The following is a 25,574-nucleotide window of genomic DNA, read 5'->3' on the forward strand; positions in this document are numbered from 1 at the left end:
ACATGCTCTCCTGCCACTGATATTCTCCTCTCTCTCCTCTTACCCATTACCAGTCCTCCTCTGCCAGACGACATAAAAGCAGTGCCCACCTCTCACCGAGCAAATGATATTCTGCTGTCCAAACCAAGAGAAAGGAGACATATCAAAACCAGAATTGCACCTCAATTATAAGTGTTACAGTTATTTTTAATACTAATTTTATTCTACTTTCCATTCTCTCTATTAACCTCTTTAAAACTCAAAAATAATTTATTTCCCCCTACTGATTTTGTCATTTCCATTTGACAAAAATTGATTCCCTTGCACCCCTCTGTTTCAGATCCAGCTAAAATTAATACATTTTTAATTTGCTTCCTTTGAGCCCTAGCAAGATCAAAGATGGTAACAAAGCTCTCGAAATCTTGCAAAATTTATCAGTTAGCAGCCTGATAGCAGAAGGAGTGTATTCTGAATATTATTGTTTATTTTTTTCTGCTAATAAAGGAGTGGAAACATAAATGGGTGAAAATAAGAGAGATTTGTGAGAGCTTTATAAACAGAAGTTAACACAAATCTTCACCTAATTCAAGACACTCTAAATAATTTAGTTCCACTCTCCACTGCACTAAAATGGAGCTATAGTGTATTATTATTTAAAATTCTATGTATTTTCTCACAATGAGAGAGAAATCCACTCATCTCTTCACAAAGCCATATTGTACAATTAAGACAAGTGTTCAGTAAAAGTTTGGAAGCAAGCTTGCCCCATCTGATGAAGATATATAGATTCACTCATTATATTCTTCTCTCTTTACTTAATACCTACTTCCACGAAATGAATCAACCAATACTTTCAAAAACCACACAGAGTTTCTTCCACTTTGTGAAAAAATGTCACTCTTCGGAAAATTTTCCTGATAAAAATATCCAGGATGACAGGCAAAAGAGGTATAACTAAACGTCAGATTTTACTGTCATATGCAGGTGGAAACTGAAGCGATCACAAATGAATAGGATGCACAATACTTAAATAATTTTGGAACTTTGTACTGCTTGTATTGAAACGTCAGTCTGCTCTGTCATGGCACAGCTAATTCAAAAAACATAATGTGCTTTTTCATGCAGCACTACTTTTGTTTACTTGTCAGTTTAGATATTGTTTGTGAAAATTTCTATTGTCTATGCTTCCACAGATACAAAATGCTTTGTCTGTAAACTACATCTACTGAAAGTGGAAATATCCTTCTTTTAAGACATAAGTAAAGTATGCCATGTTTTTCAATCATCTTAAAAACAATTTTATCTATCCTGGCAAATTAAAGACAGAAAATGTATGACTAGCAAACATTTATCATGGCTAGCTAATTTGTTTTGCATTAAGAAAACTGTTGTCTTTGATGATTCATGCCTGTGTTCTGGAGTGGGATATCCAAATAAAGCAAACCAAGATAACTCTGTGAAACAGCCATTCTTTAAAGTTTACAGAACAGAATGTGCTATTTACTTAATTCCGGAATACTGAAAAAGATGCCCTAATAGCCTTGATGTTTCTAGTACCACTCAGAGCGAAGCATCTCATTGGTCAACATCCAGATGTCTGAAAGTTTATCTGCCTTATACCGGCCAATGTCTGTTCTTAAGCCATTTTTGACATCCAGCAGTGAATAAACAATTGCAATTGGCAGTTGTTGATGGGCCTGTTGAAGAACAGGCACTATACAGAATTTGAGGATTATGTTTAATTAACAGACAGTGGAATTTAATATTGAGTAACAACTTGAAGCTCTAAAACGAAATGTTTTCTAAAAAAACAATAAAGCAAATACTTAGCAACAGTCCATTGAATGACCTGTTCATTCCTATTTGGAATAGTATGCATTGCAGAAATGATAAAATTCTCAGGATAATAAAGGCTATTAAGTAAATGTTTTTATGTGTTACACTGACAGTATCTTGTGTAACTTCACTAATTTACAAAGATTTGTACCAATATAGCTGAAAACATATTTGCAATATAAAATTTTGTTTTTCAAGAAGGTAAAATACTGGCTCAGCTTTGGTTAAAAATCTTTAATATGAGAAGTATGAGATCCTTGAAAAATATATACTGGACTGTGGTGGCATAAACTGATATATTACGGTGGGCTCTTTGCACAGGCACAGAAAGGGTGGTCTCCACTTCCCTCCATCCAGAGTATCCTGTTTCTGGTACAGAAATTTCTTATAATTTTAGTTAGTTTTAAGATATTTGTTACTTAATCTTCATTATTTTTTTACTTTGAATGATATTTGGGATTTAATTAACAAACATTTAAGCAAACCTGACACGACCGAATAGCAGAGGGAAGGACCAGGCGGTTGTGTTGTTAAGGTGCCAGAGTGCTAGGTCCAGTTCCAGCCACGGCACATATTTCCTTAATAACCTGGGACATAAATCCTCTCAGAAACTGAGTTAACTCTCTCTCTGTCTATCTGAAGTCCAAACCTTTTTAAGGAAAGGTATATCTTGTGGTGACAGCAACTCCCTACGCGTTGCAACTCTAGAAAAAATAACACAGTAGGAGAGAAAAAAATAATACAGCTCTTCCATGACCACACACAGAGGGAAACAAACAAAGTAATCTGATGAGGTTTTGGAATATTGTTCTACTTATTTTGGGTGTACATGACTCTTTACCACTTATTAGAATGAATCTATTCAGCTGCATATAGGAACTGCATTTGGCACTACTTCTCACTCTGTAATAATATTAATTTTGTTTCTCTGTTTCATGTATATTTCTCTTAATGTTTTTTCCATCAAAATTATTTCTATTCACCAGTTTTCCCATTTTTAAATAAAACCATCTGATTAAAAGCATTTCATGTGTGAAAAGAAGCTCCACGGGAAAAATATCAAATGAGCAATACATACATTAGGTGTGGTACTACTCCTAAGCTGAGCCTAATTGTTTACAGAAAATGTTCTGCACCAAAAATGCTGGAGACAACTACTGTGGTTCAATTCAGATCGGTCTTAGGGTAAGCTTGTGCAATTTCAATCAAAATTAGAAATAGAAATCTGTATAAACAGCACTTTCTCTTGCCTCCTCCTACCAATCCATGAGAAATTTGTATATGATACCTGTATACCAGACATATGCAGAAAACATTTCATAACAGCTGTGAATCTACCAGAGGGGACCTCTGGATGCTGAAACAACATGCTAAATAAGATTGAGGATCCAAATTCACTTTGACAGTTTACAGCCATCTCCAGTGTCCACCTCTCGTTATAAAGACTGAAGGACTGATGCTTGACTCCAACTCTCAGAGACTAAAAAGGAGACCAAGAAAGCCCCAATATCAAACCATTCAGGATCTTTGAATGTGACACAGGAACAGAGTCAGCACAAGTATGGCCATCCAGGAAAGGCAGCAAACCAGAAAATTGTATTAACAGGGTAACAAGAAAAGAGTTTACTTCCCCTCACCTTTTTCTTCATTTTTACATTTTTGAAAATTGCATGAACTCTCCACGTTTTTGCAAACATTGCTCCAAATGCAGTTGTGTATCCCACTGTAAGAATCCATGTTCGGACCTAAAAATAGATATATATAAAAAAAGACAAAGCCGTTTAATTTTCAGTAGACAATGTGGATATCAACATTTCAGCCAACTTTTTCTCAAGACTTTGAGAGAAAAATATTCAAAGAACTTCACAAAAATGTTGACATTTCAGAATTGTCTCATTCATTGCTTTCTTGCTTTTTTTCCCTCCTCCCTCCATCCCCTCTCCAAGTATAACAAATCTGATGCTGAATTAACAATCTATCTCTTCCATATATAAAAAACCAACTCTGTTACAAAATTCTGCATTTTTTTCACTTTTATTGTGTTCTGTGCAGACAGAGGAAGGAACTAGTGGAGGAAAACAAGAGACTGAGACTATAAAAACTACCCAGGGAGCTATTATTAACAGCAACATTTTGAACAGAAATGAACAGAGAAGTAGAGATGTTATTCAGACTAAATAAGAGGAAATTGTAGTATGTGAGGTATGCATCCCTTAATGTGGACCCTGAGCATTCTGGAAAGATAAGAAAATCTGACCTTAAAATTATCATATAGGGAAAAATGCCAAGACAGGAACATAGCCTTGGTGGGCAGGCCTCGGGGACAAGACCTGAATCAAAGATAATACCCTCAGTATGGGTCTAAGAAAAAGGAGGTGGTGAGTTTACACAGAACGATGGAGTAATGGGACCCTGAGCTGGCCACAGCTTTGACATAGACCTATCTAGACATTTTGCTTACAGTGAGCTTCCCAGAGAAACCCAAAAGATTTTTAAACTAAAAAAAGATGTTATGTCTTTAGAGTAAAACCTAGAATGGCTTATTTTTTAATAGAAAAACCTCAAATTGACCAGGGAGGACAGAACACAAGTTACGAAAGCTTTTTTGTGCAATTCCCCACCTGCCCATAGCATCCTTGTAGATAGGTCCTTGCTTTCAGACTTGGTTTCAGCTAAGCTTGTCACTTTCAGAGTTTTAGCAAGCTCTGCACAGCTGCCTCTAATTCCTTGGAAGTTTCTCTTTTCATTACCCTGGAGGTCTGGCTGTTTGAAAGCTTTTCTGTCCTGAATAGACTATTTTCTTCCCAAAGAGATACCGGAGACTACAGAGCATAGCAGGTGGAAGACCATGCAAGAGGCACAGCAGGGAGCTGGAAGCCTACAGTTGAATCTGAGAGCCTGAGAAATCATCACAAGGAGGAGAAACAATCTCCTCATCCCTCTAGAGACTCCACCTGGGCTGGCTGTCAAAAAGGGAGACCGCACAAAAGCAAACAAAGAAGTAAAAATAAAATGCACTGTGCATTTCAGATGGAAAAACTGGGTGAGAGACAATGGCTAAAGACAGGGAAGGCAAAGCTAGAAAAGGGGAAAACAAGCCTTCTTTTGGCCATGTGGACCATGCACCCTTGGCCAGTAGAACTGTTTTTTTGATATAAAAACAACCTGATTTGTAGAAACCAGGACATTCTGAGAAAGGATTTTGAAAAAGAAAATCTTTAGATGACCTAAAAGCAATGTTTCTCATTGGAAACCAGCCTGGTTTCACATCTGACTTCTAGAGAGTTTGGGATTTTTAATTTGTAACTTTAGGTCATGTATATTGATGAGAAATTAAGTGCTGCAGTAAGACGCAAAACTTGGGATCTAAGATCAATATTAGGAATAATCTAAATGTTTCACTGCTAAATACATGTTATTTAGTTTTTGCCTTTCCAAATATATTCACAATTTCCATTTTTGTATTCAAAATGTGATTCTTTTTTTCCCTAAATTTTCTGTAGAATAGAAATTCTAACTTTTAGTAAACATTAGTGACTGTGTATCAAGGCAGAAAAGAAAAAAAAAAAGATATGGCTTACTCAAAAATATTGATAAAGCAAAAAGAGACATAAAATGACTACAGTTCCTTTAAATAAATAAATAAAGAAAGAAGATAGATATAGTCAATAATGGTGAATTAGTGACAGAAAAGTACATACAGAACAGGCACCTTGGCTTTTGGCAAAGAGGAGTGTATGCAAATGGACACCCAAAACTGTCTGAGAGGACACATGCCCCAAACTGATAACACTGTGCACCACGTAAGGACACAGACCTCGTGTGCAAATGTGAACTCAGGGGGTGCTGTCTCACTGGCATGGTCATTACCAGGTTGCAGAGATACACATAAAGGCAGAGAGCCCACATCTCCTACAGGACAGGTGTGTATAGGGGAACCTGCACCCCCAGAAGAAAGCGTGTGCTGGTAACCCGTGCATCCTGTGAGCAGCAGGTGTCTGCATGTAACTCAGTGTGTGCATTTATTAGAAAACATTGGGATTACATATAGAAGACTGTTTAGATATTTGTGTGTATATATTAACATTTTATTAGCATATAATGTGGTTTATCTGTTGCATTGCTGATATTGACTCTGAACATACAGTTCATACTGACTGCTGGTTAATCTTGATATTAATAAAATCAGCAAACTGACTGTGATTAGATTCAAACCACGTGAGTTGCGCAACTTTGTGACTTTCTTAAATGCAGTATTGGAAAAGAAACCTATAACCAAAAAAATGGGAATAGATATTTAGGTCAGCAAAGTAATATTTTCAACTTAAGTATTTTTTCAAGTCTTTGCTCGTTATCCATTATCATACATTTTCAATACTTAAAGGGGGCCTACAAGAAAGATAGGGATAGTCTTTTTAGCAAGGCCAGCTGCAACAGGACAAGGGGTAACGGTTTTAAACTAAAGGAGGGTAGATTTAGACTAAACAAAAGGAAAAAATTTTTCACAATGAGGGTGGTGAAACACTGGAACGGGCTGCCCAGAGAGGCAGTAGATGTCCCATCCTTGGAAACATTCAAGGCCAGGCTGGATGGGGCTCTGAGCAACCTGATCTAGTGGAAGATGGCCTTGCCAATTGCAGGGCGGATGGACTAGATGACCTCTAAAGGTCCCTTCCATCCCAAAGCATTCTATGATTCTATGATTCTGTGATTATGCTAATAACTTCAGTAAAACCACAGTTAGATCAACTCTGAGTGATTTAAAAAATACGTTTCATATCAACATGTTCATATCAGCCAGTTACATCTTTTTTTGACTTCACATCAACTGAGCTGTGATAACCATTCTTAGTATTCAATCTTTTTGCTGCTATTAATAAGTATTCAGCTCTTTTGTGTACAGTTTAGTGATATATTTGGCAAACAGATACATGGTATTTTCATGTCTCTAATAAGACTCTGTTTTGTTCTCACTGAAACAGTAATTGCCTCTTGGGAATAGTAATAAATTCAATTATGCTCATAATATATTTCTAACTCGATATACAGAAAAATGTTATTTTTATCATGTTTGGTTCAAAAAGTTTTATGTATTCCTAATCTGTATTATGCAAATTGGAATAATATAACTATTAGCCATAATGGAAATATTCTGGTTTAAAGATATGAGGAGATTTTGTCAAAATGAGATAGCTGCTGCTACGAATGAGATGATAAGTTTCAGATGAAAATAAATTTTTAATTTTGAAGAAAATGACCTCGAATTTGTCTGCTATAATTCACTAATGCAGACAGCAAAATGAAAAATTTAGAAAACAGCAAAAGCCTCTGAAATTCATATACCTGCCCATTTATATTCTTAAATATATTATACCTCCAAACCCCACTCATCTGAAAGGATATGATAAAAATAACACCAATAATTGGAGAGCATGACCATGATGTTACACAATCAATCAGTAATTCTCTCATGTTAGAAGTTTTTAATGACGTGTTTTGAAAGAAGAGGCTGAGGAAGATCACCCTCCCCCCCAGTACCCACCAAACGAATAGGAAAGGCACCTCCTTAGAAGATGGGAAACTTGCATTCAAATACCTACTCCAAACTAGACACAAAACCTGAAAACATTCCTATGCTCCTATAGAAGGATAATTTGTAAAAATACCTGCTGCTTATCTTTTTCTTAAAAGGTTAGGTCATTACAAAATTCCTCAAGCCTTCACTGAATTTTAGGATATACCTTCAATTATCTGCTTATATTTCTTTGTTACTTCTTTTTTTGAATAAGATGTTTTGACTAATTGAATATCTCCTAAAATTTTTTTTTCTGTCATTCAAAGACAACTCGCAAGTGTCAAACGTGATAATATTGTTTGGTATACAACAATCAAGTATGTCTATGCAGACACTAAAACGCACCTTCCTAATTCTCTTTTCTTTATACATCCTGCACTATTTTGGTTTAGGGTCTATTTTTGAAAATACTAGGTATGCACCCATGATTGGAATTTGTGCTTTTTATAAATTACTTGATAGAAGCTCTTACAGTTGCATTACTTGTGATAGCTGAAAAAGATAGAAATCATTTATTTAGTGGACGCATATTTGACAACCACTAAACACTGAAAGTGTCTCCACAAAGAAACAGACCATTCTGGTTCATTTTCCAAACTTGGAACAGATATGATGTTTATTTAAAACAAACAAAAATCCACCTTTGTCAAATATTAATGTTTAAACAAATGTTGTAAGGTTCAACTAAAGAGTCACTGCATTTATGAACAAGATGCTCCTTACATCTTGTAGGAGCATTTCTTTTCAACTTCTCTTTGCAACAAAAAGCCTCTGTTTTAAACCTATCCATAAGGTGTTAAAGATCTTTTATTTTTTTAAGGCTATTCTTCCATCATATAGTAAGCATTGATAGCTTAACAGCCTTATATAAATTGCTTCCATTTGAATCATATTTCCTCTCAACCTTGAGCTTTAGCTAGCTAGCCTATGTTTTGAATGCTGCTATTTGATATCTTCTCACAAATCTATCTGTACCTTTCTCATCATCTTGTTATGTGAATAGTGAAGTGGTTACTATTTATATTTCTGTGTAACAGACCTACAAAGTTATTTGATATTACAACTTATTATTAATAAAAGGAGCCATCTAATTGTGAACAATGAGTTAGTAAGGGGAAATTAGTAAGTGGTGAAAGCATCAGAAACATCCTGAACAAAGAAGTAAAAGTCTCTCCTTGTTTATATACTTTAAGAATGAATCTTACAAACAAAAACACTACTTTAGGTACTGTTAACTTTCAGATAAACAACAATATTATTTGAATTTATTTTAAATAATTTATTTTAATACAACTACAATTCTATATGAAATTATAAAATAAGGTTATCTTGGAACATGGACTGAGTTGATGAAAGGTAAAAAATTCCACTAAAGAAGTTCCATTATTTTCCCATATTTGACCACCACTGCATATGCATTCAGAAGCCCACACATTCATGAACTGACAAGGAATACCTGTGAAGGTATTGAGCTCGTGAAAGCAATAATAAAAATTTCAAATGCAGTTGATCAAGAAAATGATGTATTTTACTCCTCTGTTAAGTTGAAAGAAAAAAAAAATGACAACCCTCTGAACTGAATATACTACACGTTCTCTTTTTTTGTGTTGCAGCTTTAAATTTGCTATACTCATCCAGTTATCAATATCAAGCAAACAACAAGATGATGGGATTAAAGACTCAGAATGAAGAACAAAGAAAACCAAACATCAGCACAAAGAACTTCCATGTGTTCCATAAAAAGCTACAAACTTCTTACCTCCTCTCCAAATTATGACTTTTTTTTTTTAATAACAGTTATTGGAATAGGATAGTGAAACAGCTTGGTTCTTTAACAATTTCTTCTTCAGTTAGCAAAACATTAGATTATGTTCCTGCAGAGGAATCACTCAGATTTAACATTCTTGAAAGCATCATTTTTACCATTTCAAGACCTGAATTTTAATGGTTTCTTTTAAATAAAAAGTTTTGAATCTTTCACAGGACTTGACACTCCAGATACTCTCTAGCTTAGTTTATGAGACTCAGACTGATTCATTTTGGGAATATCAATAGTTAGCCAGTTTTGCACATGCACCAGGTTGGAAGCTGCAGTGCCCACAGGGTTAGGCTGCAGCTGAACATTAGTGTGGAGCAGCTTGGTGGCATCTTAGTATGAGACTTAGGCACTTAAAAGTGACAAACACAAGAATAAACCATGTTGTGGGTTTAGCCCTGGAGAGCACAATTATCTTTAAGTAGACAATTCTGTTGATTTCTGTGGAATACTCATGAGCTGAAAATTAAGGACCTTCTATTTTTCTTCGCAAACTGGGGACATAAAGGGTAATTATGATGAACCAAAGTGTGTCAGCTCAACAAGTTTTCACTGGGGCTTGATCTTGCTTCTATTAACCATGGCAAAATCCCCAGTGTGAGCACAGGCAGGCCCCAAAGAATGAGTTAATCCATTTGAATGATACTTTTCTCATTTAGATCAAACATTTTTTGACACGTGTTCATGACTTTTAACTCATTCTTTAGAATTTGTGTGGCACCAGCACAGTTCTTGTAAAACGTAAGTGGCAATAACATTAGAGAATTGAATCCTGCTGTTTTCACATAAATTAAGTACAGTGGTTCTTCACATGCTGTGAGATCTCCTGTAGTGATTTCTTAATATATTTCAGACTATTTTTCAGAATTAATCCAGGGGTAGTGTAAAAGATATTACAATTGCTCCTGATTCTATGATGGGGCTTTAAAATCTGGCTGTTGTCCTACTGAAGGAGAGGCAAAATGTTCTAAAAATATTACCTTAATAAATCTCTGGCAAGGTTGTGGTGTATTTGCTTCAGCATATGAAATAATTTTGTTTCAAGGATCTATTCAGCCTTGTAACTTTTGTCTCTACTTTTTTTTTCCCCCAAGAAAATGTCATTTACTAAAATAGAAGCTGATCAGGCTCATGTTAAACTCAGTAACAGAATTGCCTTTGAATTAAATAGGAGTGAGATCAGTCTCAGACTGAACGACAGTGAGGACAATTATGGAAGTGATTATACAGAAAAGGGAGATTAAAATTAACAGCTAAACAATTAAGTAGGAAATAAACTAAAGAATACATGCAAAATGAAAAAAGCCAGACTAAAAATACAAACAAAGGCTATGGTTTCCAGAGACAAAGAAATGGATAAGAGGTCCAAATCCTTTTGCAGTTCAGTAGGAGCTGAGTGTCTATCTGTTGTTTTTTTAATTCCTGGCCAAAATTAAACAATTTGAGGAAAAGAATTAGGCAAATATAAAGTCCAAAGCAGGGGGGGCGGGACGGGGGATGGGACCAATACCTATGGCAATGCCTGAAGAGCATAAAGGGTAAGAATAAGGAGCACATCATCAACTACTAACCAAATATCAAGGCTAGATGCTATTTGGTAGCATGGGGTCTAGTCCTGCAGAAATCAATAAATAGACAAAGCAGAAATAAATATATAGACAGAAGTTTCATACATCTTCTCCCTCTTCCTGCTTAACCATTAAAGGCAAGTCCCTGCTTCCAGAGCTGCTCTCAGCCAACTCCACGGCTTTCAGAGTTTTAGCAAATTGCCCAGCATCTCTTTCACCCTACAGCCTCCTCCCATCCCTAGGAACCCATTCCATAACCTCTCACACCTGGCTTTTCCTCCCTGCTCCTCACTGCATTCTCTCAGTCTCTGTTTGATGTGGTTTTCAGGATGTCTCTCCACTCTTATAGTACCCTGCAATCCTCACCTTGCGCAGGTTCAGAGTTTCCCAAGAAAAGGTGCAATGTGGAGCATGGAGTTCCACCATACCTAGCTGTTCTCCCAGTGGGGCAGACATATGACTATGAAAAATTAGGAAAAAAGAACAAAACCTGCCTTTCACATTTCTACAAGACACAGAGTCAGATTTCAAGTGTTCGTGATTCATAATTAAGAATAACATTAGCCGGAAAACCCTAAGTGCTTCTGAAAATCTGAATACATTTAAAGGTCACATTTTAAAGTACATCTTTGAGAAGATAAGATCTATAATATCTACCGTTGCCATGAATGTACATGATCTCTGGATGTCTGATTGAGAAAAACACAAAGTCCGGATAGTCACACACACTGCAGTAGGTAGCTGGAATTTATCAGTGGTATCTCTACTCTTTCCTTCTCTCTCTCTGTCTCTCCACCCCACCCCACTGTTTGGTTCCTTCTTTCTGTACAAAGCCTGTTTCCAAATGCCTGCACCATGGCTGAGAGCAACTGACTGAAATCTGAAAGCCTGAGAACAACCTGGGATGGATGAGGGCACCGTTGAACACCACAGGTGTGCAAAAACCTTCATACTTTATCCAAGGTGAAACACTGACAGGGTTCAGTGAGATCACCAGGAATCACAGACTATCTGCCTGGTTCTGGCAATTCATATCAATTATGCTAATTAATGAGATAAACAAGATAAAGCATGCTTAATTTTAGTGACTCTGTAAGTCTCAAGACTTAGATCCTCTTATCTTTATTGTACCACTGTTGCAGAACTCTGGAGTGTAAAGGAGACTGGAAGACAATTGCTATCTCCAGAACAGATATCTTCCAGCACAGCATGAATCCTGTATTGAACTATTCCAAACAGATCATTTGTCCCTTTCCTGTCACTCCAATCGCCCAACGCAGCACACTGTCTAGGAGAAAGTGCTGCAATACATCAGGACTACCAGGGCTGAGGAGAAGCAGAGCTTTTCAGTCTACTACTACCTAATACACCAGACCTTTCTGGGTTGAGACTATGGGCATTTTACTGCAACCTGGAGTACTTAAAACAACCTCCTTTTCAGCCCCAACATGATCAGTTATATCCAGAGAATATGAGCATCATTTTATTTGCCTACTTGAGGGAGATGCATAACAGAGAAGAGGAGACTATGCTTCTCCTTAGGGCCATAGTAGCCTTTCTTCCCATAGCAGTTCCAACTTTCAAAGACATTAGTCGTCTTAAATGTAAAGCGTGAAATTCTCAGTAGAACGTATTACAGAAGTCTAAATGTTATGATCATATCTAATATTCTCTCTATTTTAAGTATCTCTATTTAGTATGTCAGTTTAAACTCTATTCATAGGATATGTCACTGGCATTGCTAATTTCGAGTGTCTCTCTTCCATATAATGAATGCTTTCAATTATTTTTCCACTTGCTTGCATTTTTCCAGTTGGCATCACATCTCGTTTCACACCCTTACTTCTAACTTCTTTTTTGCTATGATACCATGGTAATTCTGAGATTAAAAACAAAGATAAATCATTCTCATTCTCTCTCTCTCCCTCATATCTGAAGCACTTTCTACTTTGGCATACATATACATTTAATGAAATATTGTATTGCTTTTCCTCTTTCTGTACAACCAATAAAGTTGCTATTAAGTAAGACATGATCTGACGGTTCTACAATACACTGGCCACTTTCTCAGAATTCACTGCTTTGGATAGATTTAATTCCATGTAGCTGGAGTTTTACAATATGACATCTAATCTCTAATTCTGACATGAAACTAAATAATGCTACGTTTGATATTATGAATTCTTACCATAAGAACACAAATTATTAGGTATTTAAAAATACTTCATTACTTTTCCATAGAAAATGAGTATACCAAGGTAAAAACGAGTTAGTTTGGGAACGAATTACCTATTCTAGCACACAGTAAACTATGTAATTTCAAAGACTTACATAATACTCCTATTCAGCAAATTATTTGACCACATGTTTAAAGTGCCTTGCTGACGCTCAAATACATTTAACACTTGGTTCTGTGTTTCAGCATATTGACTTATATACCACATCCTCCTGCAGCCAGTGCCTTACAGAGTGGAAAAGAGTGGTACAACTTATCAAAGAAATCCTTTGAAATTGTCAGGTGTTACTGGTGTAATTTTGTATCATGTTTCAGTGTCCTTGGAATATTACAGTGTAAGACATATGCCATATGCAGATGTAGGTTGTAGAAAAGCCAGAAAAGACCAGAGATTGCAAAGCACTTCCCCCTCCAAACAATGCTACAAACACTGTGCTATAGAGGAAGCATACACAATAGATTTGGAATGTAATACCTACAATTCGGAAACCATTTTTCCTGAATTTTGTGGGTATAGTCAGGAGTATTTAAGGACCTTCTATAAGTGGTGTCAAAAAGTTATCAGAAAATGAAACTGTAAGACAGAATGCTTACAGAAACCATATACATCATACCTAAATAAATAAATTTGCTGTATATACTGCTGCTCTGGTGAGATCTATGTATATATATCATGTATATACTGCTGCTCTGGTGAGATCTAATCGCGTTTGAAATATGGAAGACAAACAGGGTGATTACTTGGCTTAGAGAGGGGATAACACTAATGACAGCTTTTTAGTTTTGCATGTGCTTATAAAGGCTAAATCAAAATTTTCACTTCCCTACAAAACCCCCTCCATTGACATGACTGTTCTCTGTGCCTGAGATGCAGTTGTTATATCCACATGGGTTTTGCTCAATGGCTTTTTATGATCACACTCCATTGTAGCTAGTTCTTTTAAAGACTAAGTCACAGTCCTGCATAAAATCAAAATTTAAAACTAATCTCTAATATGGCTAGAATGGGTAATCAAAATCATGCATTTCCAGGGAAATGGATGATCAAGAGAAATTTGTACTGGACTGATCCCATAAGAACTGATATCTGTAATTAGTCCTTATGACACCACTAAGCATATTGCCCATATGGAAAGATGAATGTCCATGACATGTCACCAAATGTACGTGCTGTACCCAGCACTTAGGGGATGTTTTGGGGGGAAAGGAGGAGAGACAGAAGAGTTACTGAACAGAAAAGTGTGTTAGTTTCCCATATTTATGAATTCAGAATTTTCTAGATACAGGGAAAGTGCATTGCCACAGTCCATGGTGACCATGTAAAGATGATTTCTAAGAGAAGCATAAGCTACCCCATTGAAAAAATTATAATTGGAGGAGGAAATTTTGTAAGATTTGTTTTAATGAGCAGAGTTTGGAAAAAAATTTCATGATAAGTTGCTTCTGAAGGATTTCTTGCATCCGTGATTGTAATACTAATCCCTGACTGAGCTGCAAGTCATAAATGTTTCTGTACTGGATTGAAAACCTGGAAAGCCAAGACAGGAGAAATCTCACAAGCTCTGCTCTGTTGATATAAAATGTAACTATGTTAAAAAAAAAAAAAAAAATCTCTGTTTAAGGCATGTGGCGATACTTCTTAATCAAAGTTTGGCTTTAAAAACACAGTATTGTCCCCTACCCCCTTCTTTTATTGGTCAGTTAAGTAAAGTAGTTATCTTATTCAAGTGCCTGTCCAGATATTTCCCTCTATGGCAGGCAGACAAACAGACTTAATATTAATGTGACAGATACAAACTGAAAAAAAAAAAAAAAAGATATGTAAGATAAAACAGAACAAAGCAGCCCTCACTTAAATTTTGTTGCATGTAGAATATGAGAGTAGTGGTTACATTTTAAGAGGCAAATTAGAGAAGAATCAGTTAGCTGAAGTGTTCTAGCTCAGAGACACAGGATTTTGGATGTTGGTTCATTTTTCAGAGCTAAGACTCAGCTGTTTCACATTTAAAGGAGGACTTAAATTTAGTTTTATATAGCTAAATCTGGATGGAAACCTGTTCCCTAGAACAGCTTCGTGCTGTACCTTTGGTTCCCACTTTCTTTCCTTCTGTTCAGCAATGCTTGGCTGCTTCAAGAGGAGGGTTGTAGACTACTCATACAATGGCCTACAGCCTGGCAGTGAAGTCAGGAGCTCTGAATACAAGCCTCTCAAGGCTGAGGGGACATCAGGACCTAAAATTTGCACCTCCTGCAACTAGATTCTTCTGCAACGGAGGGTGAGAAAAGAATGGGGATTGACATCAACAACTGGCTTCCTGCTGACACTTCTGCTCCATTAGAAGCTGGTTCACAAAAAGGCATTATTGCTGGATAAAAAATGGATGCTGGCTTCTCCCACTTCCTATTGGCCCCTATGTATTCAGGGAGTTATATACTTAGTTTGGGGGAGGTGAACAGGATTTTGAAGTCTTTGAGGCACCTCTTTTTACTAGCTATGTAGACAACTTGCACTCTAGCTGTATGAAGACTGGATATTCTCTCCTTCTCCTTTCTTTTGTTGCTAACATTTAGGTGTCTAAAACACTGCTGTGTCCAGGCCCAACTAAGGAAGCTAAGACTTTTCCCAGAAAATCCTATATGTTCACCTATACTATATGTTCTAGTGCATCTTGACATGTACTAAAGATGTCTCCAGTGTTTTGAAATGATGTCACTGAACAAGTCACATGATATTTCACTTCTGTAATGGTTTTAGCTAGTATGGAAGATTTAAGTTGAAATATTGGGAAGTATCTGCACCATCTAGCTTTAGCCATCCCACTTTCATGCTTTGAATTATTCTCTGGAAGTAAAGTTTATCTCTCTTCAGTGATGACATCAGAAATTAAGACTCCTAAAAAAGGGTGCTGTGAACTCCGTCTTTCTAGAGACCTGAAGGATCAAAAACATAGTGAGGATAACTCCTGAGTAAGTCTGATATTCTCAGGCAAAGGACGAAGCATAGTCTTAGGATTTTTTGAGGAGAAAACATTTGATAAATTTAAATGCTAGTTGTATTGGTTGTGGAAGGAATATCCTTGCAGTGAAGTTCTTTCCCTTTCTTTGAAATGTCCTCTGAAAAGCAGAATTCTGTAAGTCAAGCTGCTCCCAGAATTTAGTTTGGAAGCCTCCATTTTAAAGGGTTGAGTGCCTCACCTAATACTAATGATTATGACAATGCACTGATAAAAGTAGAAGACTACTGTAGGCAACGGTAAGAGAAAGAATTTGAGTCTTTGGTCCTCACATTTTAAACCTTTCCAGTTTGTTGCCAAAGCAGGATTTCTACAAGATAATTCATGACAAGCAATATTCAAAATTTTGCATGGAAGCCTAGCTACTATATAATGATGCTGCTGTTAGTCACACAAATTATTCTAACACTGGAGCTGAGAACATACCGTAGTCAGAATTGGTGCCTGGTTGCAGTGTGCAATCAGCTTCCAATAGTAGCCAAAAAGCAATAGCAGCCAAAACCCCCTATCAGCTCATGCAGCAAATCCAAACCGTAGAAACATCCTTGTTACAGTAAGCAGTTAAGACATTACAAGCTTCTAGGTGGACATATTTCAGAGTTGCTTATTTTGATTTAACTAGAATATATTCTACATGGATCTAGGCTTGTGTGAGTCTATAGTCTAGCCTGGAAACAGTAGTAGGAATCTTTGGAGATGATTGAGCCAAAAAGACTGAGTAAAAAGACCTGAACAAGCAGCAGTCATGAAGCATAAAGTAATATGGAATCTATAAAGAAAACATAGTAACTTCACAGGTATTACTAGTTGTCATGCTACAAACACAGCCTTTAATGAATCATCTTCATATATATAATTTCAAAACAAAAAAGTATGTCTACTCTTTTAGTCTGAGGCCAAATCCCGATGCACCTGAAGCTTTCACTAATAATAATATAGCTTTATGTATGTTTCAGAATTTGGTCCCAGAAAATATCTCAGGAAAGAACTAAGAGAATCAGTAATTTAATGGAATGAGACATGCAACCGCTGAACATTTCTGTTTGCATATCTTGCAGAGCTTTCTGCAAAACTATCTTTAACTAGAATATATGGAATTACTTACTGTGCAAAGTGTCTCAAATGTCTTTTCGGAGACAAAGGATCCATCAAGACCAAAAAGAAAAATAGATGCATAAGAAAGCATCCCTCCAAGGATAATAAGGTTGTTCATGTAGGGACTGGACATCTTTATTAGTCTATGGACAAAAGGTGATAGTGCATTAAAGAGGAAAGGATTACTGCTAGGCTATTAGAGCAATAAAGAAGAGCTTTTTGTAACCAGGCAAACAGATAACCCTTCTTGTAGAACTCCATGAAATCTATAGGCATGCACAGTATTTGCTGTTTTATGAAGTCTAGCATTGTTTCAGGTTTTTGAATGTTTAGTAAAAAGACCTCCTATTTTACTGATGGATTAATTAGCTAGGGTTAATGTTAATAGCAGACAGTCAAACATAAATACAAAAATTACACTTTCCAGACAGTATACAAGAATTCATCTTAACAGACAGACAATCTGTTTCAATGTGAATATATTACAGTGATTTCAATTAAATAGTTCTAAAATACTGTCCTTCCACAGTTTTAACATTTTCCTTATATATATATAGATAGATAGATAGATGACAGACTCTACAAACATGACATTTAAATACCAAAGATGTAGTGACAGAAGTAACATGAATGCCTTACTTCTGATTTCTGTTTTTGATGTTGAAGAACAAGAAAGCACTGGCCATTATCATTCCTAGGATGGTGAGGGCAGAGAGGATGCTGTAGAGAGGCAGGGAGATCTTGCGTAGCTCCTCTTGTATAATCGTTTTGTCCTTTGGAGGCTCAAGGCCTAGAATTACAAGAAGAAAAAAAGGCTCAGCCAGATGTAGGATTTCTGTAAGAAAATTTGCCTCTCCCGAGTACTGTACCTCAATTTAGCAGATTTAGCAACTGTGAACCACATCAGTAGCTGATGAAGTCATTGACTTTGACAGACATATGTTAGTCACATTGACTGACAAGAAGGTTTGTATTTCTGAAGCAGGTAAACATCCTCTTTGGAAGAAAAAACGCAACAAAACCCTAATGTAGAACCCATAAAATACATGCTAACTATCCTCATTTTAAAGTGTAAATAAACACTAAAATGCATGCTATGACTGTGAAGTTTACCAGGAAGTTATGCTTTCCTGAAACAAGTGACATATTGTCATCATCACCAGGGCAAATTCAAACGGCCTGTCTAGATATGTACCACAGCTGGAGACCAGCCTTGGTGTGGCATCAGTGGGGCAGGGACTGACAGCCCCGGGGGGCTGAAATGGGGTCTTGGGCTGTGGGCAGAGTGGGGGAAGCCCCAGGATGGGGGTGAGGCAGGGCTGCAGGTGCCCTCAGGACTCTACGGAGTGGAACAACAGGGAAAAATGGATAGCAAAGGTTTTATAGGGACAGACCCACTTTGCAAATCCCTGCAGATGTGGACTTGAATGTCTGAACTTAAAAACTATGTTTAAAGCCATGTGCTTGATCGACACATAGTTCCACTAATTAAAGGCTTCTCAGTTTAATGAGAAGAATTACTTTCTGACAACTGCGAAAAAGCTCTGCATTCCCTACTTCCCACACTCCATTTTACCTGCTTACTAGATCTTTCCTTGGTGCAGGAGATGATTGGCAAAAGGCCTTTTGCATCACTGCCTTCCTTCAGAAAGGGATTTGTGTGCCCTAGATTGCCTGAGCCTGTCCTTTCACATCAGCTCTCCGTCGGGCTGCGAGAGCGACCGCACAGGGCGGAGCAGCTTCATTTCACAAAACGGCTGCACAGGCAGAGCTCTGTGGACTCGCTGATCACAGAGCTGTAAATAACTGAGTAGCAGCTGCCATAGCTAAATTTCACGTCCACTCTTCTGCTTTGCACCTAGAAGAATATTCAAGGCTTTGTACAGGTAGAGACAATTTTATCCATACCAGTTAAGGTGAAACAATTCAGACAGTGGGAACTTAATATCCTTTGATCTTTATGCCCAACATTTCTGCAAAAAAATTTCCTTTCAGGTCATCACAATAAAGTGACAGTCAAGGGGCCATTTGCTGATTTGATATTGAAGAAAAGTACCTGAGATTTTCCCCTTTTTACCTTCCTACCTCAGAGCATGCATTTACAGTGCATGACACTTCACAAAATGAGGCAACAAGTAACAAGCCAAAAATACAATAAAGCACATGCCTGAATTAAAAGAACTAATATTAAAGAAAAAAACCACCCTGCTGTATCTAAAATATACAGAGTATATTGATGATTTGTATTTATTAAATATAAACAACCAGTGACTCTATAAAATGTATTTTCCTATTTGTGCAATGGCCATTCAATTCTATTGCTTCTAATATTATGAATTATTGTTCTCTTGTGTGCAATTTTATGCAATGGTTTAAACAGGGTTATATTTACTACTCTTCATTTCAAATACTTAAAGTTACTAAGTTTTTTATACTGCCTGGAAGATGTAACAACAGCGTCCTCCACACCATATATATGGCCGCCTCAATGAAAAGTTAAGGTGTGTAAATGGAGAAGGTTCACTGTGCATCACATTATGTATCTTAAGACACATCTAAGAGAGGCTATGTGTGGAAGGAACACCAGATGCAGTCAAAACAAGAACTAGGAGTCTGATCCTGAAAAAAGTCTGAAAAGAGAATTTTTCCCACCATCTACTGTCCATAAAGGCATGGAGTTATGAACAAAACCTGTCTCCTGTTACCTGTTTCAACCTGCATATTTTCTCTGGAAATTAATGGTATTGAATCAGTATTCAACTGCATCATCTGTTCCTCCTTGCAGCAAAAATAATCTGCTGGGTCCCTGACTTTGGCAACCGGGACAGATTCTGTACTCTTCATTTCCAAAGCCTCATTCTCCAGACAGCTGTGAGAAGTACCTGTAACTGTGCTCTTTTAAGTCCAGCAAATGATACCAAAAGGAAAGCTGGAAAGCTCCAGCAGATGGATGAGCAGTCATGGGTTGAATCATTGCAGTGATACTCCAGTCATGCTCATGTAAACCTTGGGTGTTGGGACACTGGAGGCAGGTGTAGTGGAGCATGGGATACAGCAGCTTGATACTCATCCAGCACTCCCAGAGGAAATCACACAGATCTCATGAAGCTGACCTTATTTACTCCCATTACTGAATTGCACCATAGCAGAGCTTAAGATTAATTCTTAATTATTAGCTTTAAAAAGAATGTATATGTTTATACCCAATGGTAGAGTCCCTTAAAAATTCATTTCAGCTGACATCAGGCTGCCATGATGACATACTCAGAAAGGCGTGGGCATGCCCACACCCCAACTGCTGTGAGGGCAGAGGAAGTCACCTCCCAAAGAAAAACAACCACCTCCTTCTTGATTGTGCAAACATAGCACATGAGAGCATCCTTCAGGTGAGATGAACTGGCGGAGTGGGAAATGGGGATGAAATTAGAACGCTATTGGTTGGTGGAGATGAAATAGAAGACATATCTGCAGCTTGTTGAGATATGAAAGAACATTTGTATACCCATATAAATTTTAATTTTTCCTGGTCCTTGGAATGAAAAACAATTATACGATACAAAAACATTGCGATTCTCTTTTCAGAATTCTCCTTCTATTTTTTTAAGCATAGATCAGTTCCATTTCTCTTTATACAGTGTCACAGCTTTTTGATATTAAAAATCCTAAAACAGTTCTTTAACAGCATGCAGTCTTACAAACTACACACAGCTCTCCATGTCATTCCTGTACCTCTTTCCAGTTTTCTCTCCTACCTTGGAACCTGATGCTGTTATTGATTATTTCCAGTTTGTCAGCCACAGCATTGTACTCTCCCACCTTCACTTCCTTTCTTTCTGCAGAGAAACAAGCAAGAGTGATCGTTTATGGCAGTTCACGTGTTCTCGATTATTTAACCGATTTTACCTTCTTTTTTTTTGACAATATGTCAAAAGGGAAAGAAATATGCCTGAAATGTATGAATTATTAAAGCAGAATGCCAGACAGCTAACAACATTAAAAGAAACATTTTTGATTCTTTAAAGAAATGAAAGAAGTATTTTTAAGAACTCTTTTACATAATCAGGGAATTGTTGTTACTGGACACATACATCTCCAGCTTAAAGATCACACACTTACTTACTGTCTCACACAGTGTAGGACATTTTGCTGGGAGAACAGACATGGCTAAATCACACATTCCACTCTCACTTAAACAACTAGGACATCTTGCTTCATGAAATATTTCCCAGGGGAGTCGTAGTGACAGGCTCCAGCCAATATGGAGTAGACTGGCTAGTTAACAAATATGCTGGGAATCTAATCTCTTATTCTGACTGGGAATTATCAACTCATTAGTACCCTGACTGCAAAACATTCTATGTTATACAATTAAAGCCAATGTGCACTTGAGCTAAAATTTTACTGTTACTCTCATCTGCTGTTTTGGGACTATCATCACATTAGGCCTTCTTGTACCTAATGGAGTAGAGTAATGCTCCTTGTTCCTTACAAATTGGAAAGGACAGTTCATAGAGCGCATGCCAAGGTTTATTGATGTCAAGAAATGCCACAAAGATATTTGATATCTTAAAGTAGTTACAGTTGTGAAAAGTAGTCTATGAGGAAAATACACCATATTTTCCTTGAGAAGAAGGATATACTATCCATAACATAGTACCATTACAGGGGTGCTGAGCAGGAGACACAAATAGTCTTTGGGCTCTTTTGTACTCCCAGCAAGGAGTACTACTACAGCTGTTGGTTTTTCAGTTTCCCAAATACAAGTGGTGACCAGTGACAAAGTCACCTCCAAATATGAATTAAAGGAAGCAAGGAGGCAACAGTATGGCTCTTTGCTCTCTTGCACAGGCAGCGTAGCTGAGGATGGGACTGCAGGCTCTGCTTTTCTATATGCCATTCCCTCAAGTTCCCTTTGGAAATTCTGAGTTATTCAAATCAGTATACTGTTTGCATAATGTAGCTCATATCTGTCAAAATCTCTGTGTGTTCAACAAGAAAAGGACAGGAGGAAGTGGAACTCCTTCAAATAAATACACCAACAAAGTGCTTTACACAGTATTCAGAATACAGTGTTGGCTTCTTTCTGCAGTGCTGTCATTATTTTTAACTAAATCTTTCCATACTCATGATGGAGAGATCGTACTGAAATCCCCCTGCTCAGGTTAAAATAAGGAAGGAAAATATAAGGGAAAATATACTTGTTTTGTGAGATAATATTTGTCCATACCATGACAGGAGCAGTGTGATTTTAGAACTTGAACCTGCAGCTGTTCTTTCACACAGGAACAGAAAAACACAAAAACTAACCATCCCAAAGAAAACTGGCCCAGAAATACGTCAACAAAAATTATGCCTATCTAACAGAATTATAAAAAACTAAGTCTTGTCATTAATTAATTGTCATGGAATAGATTACTGATATGGCCAAGATGAAAGCCTTCTGCCAACAAAGAACTGAACTACTCTTAAAGGTGAGTTAAAATATTTTCTTCTACATATTTTATTACAGAATTTTATAGCCCACTTTAAGCAACTCCAGACAAATGGACACATTACTATTTAATTAATTGGGCCATATTTCACAAAGTTAATAAAACAGATTTTTAATTGCATATCAGGTAGTTACATGTTATTGAATAAAAGCAAAAATAATCCTGCAAGTGACATCAACTGAGTAAAACAAACTTACCAAAATGCACAAGTGTTGTGATTGCCAGCATGACTAATAACCGCTTACACTGAGAATTTTCAGATGAGATTATGCTTACAGTTCCTTTCACTATATGTCATAATTTCCATTACCACTACATTTTTGAAAATGTACTTATTCACACCTCATGAAGATAGTTTCTACTGAGAGATGTTTAAGGATGAGAGTAAGCACTTGCAATGCATAAGAGATGGGACAGATGGATTTCCTTGTTTTCCTCTCTGTAGGCAATGCCAGCTAGCTCCTAATGACACTAAGACTTTGTCTATATCTAGAGCTTATAGCACCTTCAGGTATGTCAGTCTGACTGAAATGGTACAAACAGCCCTAATGGTGATGCAGTTAAGCCAATATAAACATGTTTACACCAGTATAATCACCGGTATAGTTTATGCCTATAATAGTAAAGACATTGTGAAATAATACAGTATCCTATGAAGTTACAAAAATATGTATATTGATATCTGAATGCATTCATGAACTCCTACATGTCTAGTTGATTATAACAACGTAAAAAACTATGTCTAGCCCACCAGAACAAAGACATATTAACGAGTCTGCCCTAACATTACCGTGGTGCTGAAACCACATGGCTGTAAATGAAAATTAAGGACCTCAAAGCTCTAAATAGCTTACGGTAGCTTGACACTACTAGTACTTTGTTATGTCTGCAGCTCTTTATAAAGTTACAATTCCATGCAAACTACAAAGACAAACATGTGCAAGTGATGAGTATTCACTTTCCAACAAATATAAAGTAATTTTAAAGTAAATTTAATAAACTTACTATGGACTATTCCCCAGATAAGATAAGGGTTACTAAGGTTTCTCATCTAAAGGACGCTTAGGCTATTCTCAACTTAGAAGCAGCAGAAAAAAGACACAACCTATAGCTGAAAGCATACACAGTATCTCGGTCTTAGTTTGTCCTGAAAAAAACATCCCTGCATAAGGTGCCACCTCCATGTCTCCTTCTCTTTGAAAAGTTTTTCAAAATTTTTTTATATTGCTCCTCCTGCTTCTCCACTCAGGAAATTATCACTGTACTCCCTGAAAACCTTCCTCTGACATCAGTTTAACAGTCCCTTCTCCCAGTCTTTGACAGCTGCCCCTCTTGCTTAACCATCGTAATTCAGTGGGAGCAATTAGATGCTTAGCACATTAGAAAATCTTGCTGCATATTCAGCACTTAGCAGCCTGTCTCAGGATCCAATATTATTAAACCTTGTCCTACAACAGAAACATTTAATTCTTGCACATTGTTCCTCATCCATGCATCGCAGCCCAACAGCTATGGGAAATATTTATTCATCAGATCTCAGAAGAATTTTGGAAAATGCCCAAGTAGGGTCCAACAGGTGAAACTGAGCATGCACCATACACACCTGAAATGCTTAAAGATCCTTAGGAAGAGAATGACACTTAAATTTGGAAAGATTTTCATTTCAAATTTCAAATCAGTCTCCTAGATATGAATCAAAAATCATGCCACTGCGCAACTACTCACACTTTCAAAGACACATCTAACCTATCTGAAAGTTCACCATTCACAAGCTATTGGCAACTCATTGACAGGTTCAGTCCAGAGACAGGGCGAAGGGTGCACAGACACATTACGTGATAGTGTCCTGAGGCTTGCCTTTCTCCAGTTCAGCTTCTGGTCACATTCCCTTTTAAAGAGTGCATGTTTTTCTTTAGCACTTTAAACTGTCACTTTGCAATCATTTGTCACTGACAGGTCTTAGCTCTGCTTTCTCATTCCCTCTGTTACCTACTGCAAAGGCTCCTGAAGAACAAATGTGCCACACTGAGTGACAGCAATCCTGCAACCAAGGGTATTCAGAGAACAAGTCCCAGGAAAGAACATGGGTTGAATACAAGCAGTGACAAACCTAAGCTGGAGACTGCAAACTGATGGCAAGTCTGAGAACACTTCCCATATTTCACTAAGTCCTGTGCAAATGGCCTGTGAAGTCTCTTCTAACCTGTCTTACCTTTGTTGCACTCATTTTGAAAGCTGTTTCGCAAAATATCGATCTACCACAAAAGCTGGAAATGTTGTCTTAAATACCTTTACATTACTGAATTAAACCAAGCGTCATGAAAGCTAATTTCCTTCACGATAAATACAGAAACATTTCATGTTGTGGATCCTGCAGAAACTCATAGCAAATTAATGTAATCTTAATTTTCATAATATATCCTTGTCAAACAGGACCAGGAAGCTTTTCATTTATCCTTATCACATATCAGCAATAACCAATACATGTTGAAAGTTTCCAATAAAAAAAAAAAAATCACAAGAGAAGCTTATAAATAATGAATGAGCAAAGCCTTTTTCATGAATTTCTATCCACTTGTAGGCAACCATTTCTTTGTTTAAAGACAGAAATGTTGAGATTAAGAATCACAGTTCAAATAAGGAAGAAAATGTCAGTTCAGATAGAAGATTATTCTTCAGCAGAAGCTGCTGGAAAAGAAAGAATCAAGGAAGAAAAATATGTTACCCTTGCAAGGATTTGAATTACCACAGTTTTTACACTCGTAATTGGGAGTTAAAAATTGGTTTTGCCCAAAGAAATATTACCTTCATCTTTAACTCCTGCATAATTATTTCCTTCATTTGAAGTTCTTGTCTATTGTTTTATTCTGAAATCCTGGATCCCAGTGCACACGACATACAGGAAAGCAGTATATATAGCAAGTGATAATTACTCTTCAGAGCCACTGCTCAAGTCCTATCTT

At 36.9% G+C, this 25,574-nt stretch overlaps 1 protein-coding gene across 1 annotated transcript in view; it reads right to left on the reverse strand.

The window, feature by feature from the left end:
- Positions 1–25,574, reverse strand: part of GABBR2 (gamma-aminobutyric acid type B receptor subunit 2) — a gene marked incomplete at both ends in the record, with an annotated part of 482,647 nt that overhangs the window by 149,662 nt on the left and 307,411 nt on the right. Inside the window, 4 exons of the mRNA XM_082312677.1 lie at positions 3,453–3,560; positions 17,130–17,262; positions 17,759–17,909; positions 20,872–20,952. Of these exons, the coding sequence (XP_082168803.1) occupies positions 3,453–3,560; positions 17,130–17,262; positions 17,759–17,909; positions 20,872–20,952 (473 nt within the window). The remainder of the gene's footprint in view (positions 1–3,452; positions 3,561–17,129; positions 17,263–17,758; positions 17,910–20,871; positions 20,953–25,574) is intronic.

Source organism: Platalea leucorodia, assembly GCF_965183815.1.
Source record: "Platalea leucorodia genome assembly, chromosome: 1".
In the NCBI taxonomy this organism is placed as follows: Eukaryota; Metazoa; Chordata; class Aves; order Pelecaniformes; family Threskiornithidae; genus Platalea; species Platalea leucorodia.